General features: G+C 37.2%; 1 protein-coding gene across 1 annotated transcript; it reads left to right on the forward strand.

Annotated features, from left to right (window-relative positions):
- Positions 1-1,290: 1,290 nt before the first annotated feature.
- Positions 1,291-2,831, forward strand: npvf (neuropeptide VF precursor). Its single transcript, XM_080863478.1, has 3 exons — positions 1,291-1,528; positions 1,989-2,365; positions 2,477-2,831. Exons 1-3 carry the CDS (start codon positions 1,364-1,366, stop codon positions 2,544-2,546), a joined length of 612 nt encoding a protein of 203 aa, XP_080719604.1. The 5' UTR covers positions 1,291-1,363; the 3' UTR covers positions 2,547-2,831.
- The last annotated feature ends 1,911 nt before the right edge of the window (positions 2,832-4,742 follow it).

The following is a 4,742-nucleotide window of genomic DNA, read 5'->3' on the forward strand; positions in this document are numbered from 1 at the left end:
ACAGGCAAAAAAAAAAAAAAAAAGTTTTAAAATAGACTGAGGAAAAGTGTAAAAACAGCGTTAGAGTCAGACAAATCAAAATTTGAAATTCTTATTGGAAAAATATGGATGCTGCATCCTCCAGACTAAAGAGAGGAAGAACCATTAGGTTTGTTATCAATGTTCAAAAGCTTCCATCTCAGATTTTACAGGGATGCACTAGTACCTATGGAATTAGCAGCTTGCAGGTGTCTGCATCTTTTAGAGCAGCATACGTTCCCATCAGAGAAGGCCTTGCATATTTCAGCAAGACAATGCTGAACCGCATCCTGCATCTATTAAAACAGCATGGCTTCATAGGAGAAGAGTCCAAGTGCTGAATTGGAGTCCAGATGTTTCACCAACTGAAAGCGTGTGAGGCATTATGAAATAAAAATAAAAAATAAAAAAAAGCAGCAGCTGGTCTCCTCAGGTCCCGTTCATGGACTGGGATGCTACACAGTGGGAAATATGGCCCTGTCCCAGTGCTTTCAAGAACTGCTGCAGCTATTCAATTCAAATTGATTTAATTTTTTTTTTGATTGTTTTCTTAAAACGGTACACTTTTTCACTTTCAACATTTTATATATTTTAAAATATGTCTTCATGAGATTTGCAAGTTATTGCATGTTTTTTTCTGCTTCTTGTTTTGTTTTGTTTTGGCTTGGTTTTTTATTTTTTTATTTTTTTTATTATTTTTGGACATATTACACAGCATCCCAACTACTTCAGAACTGCGTTTGTAGATGCGTAGACCAAGGTGTTTCTTATAAATATCACATTTTTTTAAAAAAAACATATAGAATAATTTAATATAATAATTCAAACTAACTGAATTTTCAATAACTTGAATAAAATTATAATTGCTCTTATTTTTCTCAGGCCGTCGTTTCATACATGGTTATTTACATGCACGTAAATGTAAACATTTTAGTTACACTGTAAAGAAAACTTACAAGAAATCCTTACAAAAATGAATGTTTTGTTCTGGCTCACTGTAAATCAAATTGTGATGCTAAAAATGTGATATGTGGTATCTTTGTTGAACACCTGTTTTTGCTTCCTGTCAACTTCCTGCTTTCAACCAAACTAAACCGAAAACACGCTGACTGGTTCATTCAGCAGCCTAATTAGGACATACATACCTCCTCAAACATATCCTTCAGAGAAGGATAATTAGTAGGGTCAGGAATTTCCTCCTGTTAAATTAGGCTGAAGATGTATGTGCATGTGTTTGACTGTCTTCATCACACACCGCCAGTGACGCATGCTTTCAGGGACCTTTAATACCTGCAGACACTGTGGTAACCATATGTCCTCAGGCTGCTCAGAGAAGTTGTGAAATATGGTTGTTAATATGTTGGTAACAATGATACTGTCTGCGCTCCTGATGCTGCGGGGTCTTGGAGGGTCTGATGTACACGTCTTTGGGAAATCGGTCCGCAGCGGTAAAAACTTGCTCAGCAGCAATGACGGCACATATTCTGTGAGGAAACAGCCGCACCAAGAGGTAAGAAATAATTAGACCCATAACTTGTTAGTAAATGAGTAAAACATGTTTTGTGAACTGATTTAACATTTCAGAAATTGGTTAAAGTGTGAAAACCTCAAATAATCTTCAATTTCTTGAGCTTAAAAATTTAACCATATGGTAATTTTAGCTGATGTACAAGATTGTTAAATGAATAGCTGAGCAGATTTTAAAAAAAGCAACTCAAATAGATCATCTTGGGCTCTCCAAAATTAGCTTTTGCAGACATTGTTTCACTTTTTTGCAGAAAAATATGGGGTATGAGCATAACCTGTGGTGGCAACTAATGATTGCTTTTGCTGTGAACAAAAAAATTTTTTTAATGAATGTGAGAAAAAAATGCCCTTGACCCAGTAGTGAACCAGCAATTGTTTGGCTTGCAAAACTACTGAAACAGTGCGTTATGTGCATTATATTTCATCTGATCTCTTGTTTCTAGACTAAAAATAAAATCCACAGGAGCTTAGATCTCGAGAGCTTCAATATACACGTGGCTCCCACCACCAGCAAATTCAGCCTCCCGACCATCGTCAGGTTCTATCCGCCCACTGTCAAACCCCTCCACCAGCACGCCAACATGCCATTGCGCTTTGGGAGACAGAGTCATCCCAGTGATGAAAGGACACCAAACTCCTCTCCCAACCTGCCCCAGAGGTTTGGAAGATCCTGGGTGGCAATTCGAGTGTGTGCAGAGTGCCCGAGCATCAGACGAGCACCGAACCAAGTGCTGTCTCAAAGATTTGAGAGGAATAGTCCCTACTGGAAGCTTCTGAGGACTGTTGCCATTGAACAGTTATTAAACACTGGCTTGCACTGGTAGGTAAATGATGTTCTTAATGGTTTATCTATCTTCAACCTCGGGTGCACTCCTGAGAAGGGATGGGTGTCCCATTGTGCATTTGCAAACAGTGTGCTTTGTTCCTACAGGGCTGAAAACTTTGATTCAACAACTACCTCAGATGAAGAAACAGAGCTGGAAGAAAAAAAGAGTAAATAGTGATTTTTGTCTATAGGGCTCTGTAGGATGTAAATATCAACATTTCTTTATTTTACTGTATAGACAAGTGCTTAAAGTGAAACATTTGAGGAAAATCTTGTATGTCTCTTTAAATAAAGTTACACATATTGTGATGGAAAGCAAATTTTCATATTTCATACTAAGTCACAGAAATTTTTCTCTTACATCTGACTTGACTTTGCACAGTTGACCTAGCAACGGTCATGAGCAATGTTTAAACCTCAGCCCTGCAATCACAAACTGTTCCGTCCTGATCCAAAGGAGTGTCAGTGGGCTGTGCCATTGGGAATAAAACTGATTTACACAAACATTAATATCCTGTGATGGTGGTCCATTCCTCCAGCTAATGCTGTGATTATCTCAGACATTGTTTAAATTTTTTTTCATCAGTTTTGCTTTTCAGTACTTCTTTGGAAAGATCATTTTATTGTTGAATTTTTTTTTAACCTTGCAGTTAACTATGTTAGCACCCGGCATCCACTGAAACCCTGCCGATACAGGAGCAATTTTACGGCATGTGACCCTGCAGTTCAGTGATAAACCACAAGGGGGAGACAAAAACCCAATCAAAGTGGCCACTGTGATCTTTCTGCTCAGCCTCTAGTTTGAAAATTAATTCACTTTTTTCATAATAATTCCAGTAAATATATATTTAATAAAGAAAATATGCTTCCTTGTCTTCCTATAGTGGCGTGTAAATAAACTCCTCGTGTCCTGGAAACCACCAACTATATATGTACGTACTCTGTCAGTAGTGGGGGTATATCAGGGTAATATGTACTATTTCAATGGCCAAAGAGGTTAGAATACTGGTGATTGGTGCAATATCATGAGATAGTTTTAAAAAAAACCTTCTGACATTTTGTATTCAGTGTTTTGTATATCAGTGGCTAGGTTGATGTGGAGGTTAGCGCTGTCACCTCACTGCAAGAATTCAAACCTTCTCAGGGACTTTGTTGGGTTTTCCTCTGGATTCAGTGTAAGTGTGGGGTTAACTGCTTTCTAAGCTGGTTGTAGATGCAGATGTGAGATAGAAAATACTTTGAGAAAAAGTAAATATACATAACTTGCAATAGCATTAAATAAAGTATGGCTATCCCGTAGCCAGTTTTACACCCTTTGCATTAGAGCCTTAGCTGGATAACACAACAAATAAAAAAATCTGTTGGCTGGCCTGGACAGTGTGGTTTTTAACAGATGCAAATGAGGAGCTGTGTTTATAAATCCATTATGGTTGCATAATGGTGACAAATGCATTTTAACCTGCAGATGAACCTTCAAACTGCAAGTGGGGATCACTGTAAAAATAGATTTCATAGAGGTGTTTATCAAAAGGAAAATTTATACTTTGTAAGTCTATCTAACACTTTAAAGAGTTATCTTACAAAACAGAAGGCTTATAGGGAAGGAAGTCCACATTAAAGCAAGGCAGTTGTGTTTCTTTAAAATCTTTATTCAATTAATGTAATTTCTTAAGTTCGAGCAGACAATTGCATTACTGTTAGTATTACAGAGTAAAGCAGGGAAGTTAACACATAAAACATTAAGCACACAGAAAACTCACACACTCCCACTGTTTCCTTAGTACTGTGCATCCTGTACTGCGGGCACTATCACTTTGTTAGATAAAACTCTTTATGTCATCCACCGGTTAAAAATTCATTCACACCTTTCTTGATTCACTGGAATGATTCTGAAAATAGTGATACTGATTTTGTTACTCCAGACTGAGGGAAAATGTGACCACCTTGGTTGTGTTTGGTCTCCCTCTAGTGGCCAATCATTGTACTGAATGAATGTCCTACTGAACCACTGCATAGTCAACCACCCCCATTATAAATTTGAGATCTTACTTTCTGAGCTTCAAACTATCCGGCGCAACGCTGAAGCTGAAGCTAAACACTGAACTTCTGTCCAGAGGTATTTCAGCCACAGTCCAATATCTGCAAGTTTTCCCTTTTGTTTATTAACTGTTCATTTATTTGTTTTTTATGTGTCTTTTTGGAGGATAAATGATGGCATAAATCTTTTCTCACTTTGACTTTTTAGCAAAAGCGAGTCAATCTTCCTGTTAAATAACTATTTTAGTTTTTTTTTTCTTTTAAACTTCTTTTTTTTGTTTTGTTTTTTTGTTTTTTTACATGTTTTTGTTCCCAGAACATCTTGTTCCACATT

The sequence above is a fragment of the Rhamphochromis sp. 'chilingali' genome, assembly GCF_963969265.1.
Source record: "Rhamphochromis sp. 'chilingali' genome assembly, chromosome: 17".
Taxonomy (NCBI): Eukaryota; Metazoa; Chordata; class Actinopteri; order Cichliformes; family Cichlidae; genus Rhamphochromis; species Rhamphochromis sp. 'chilingali'.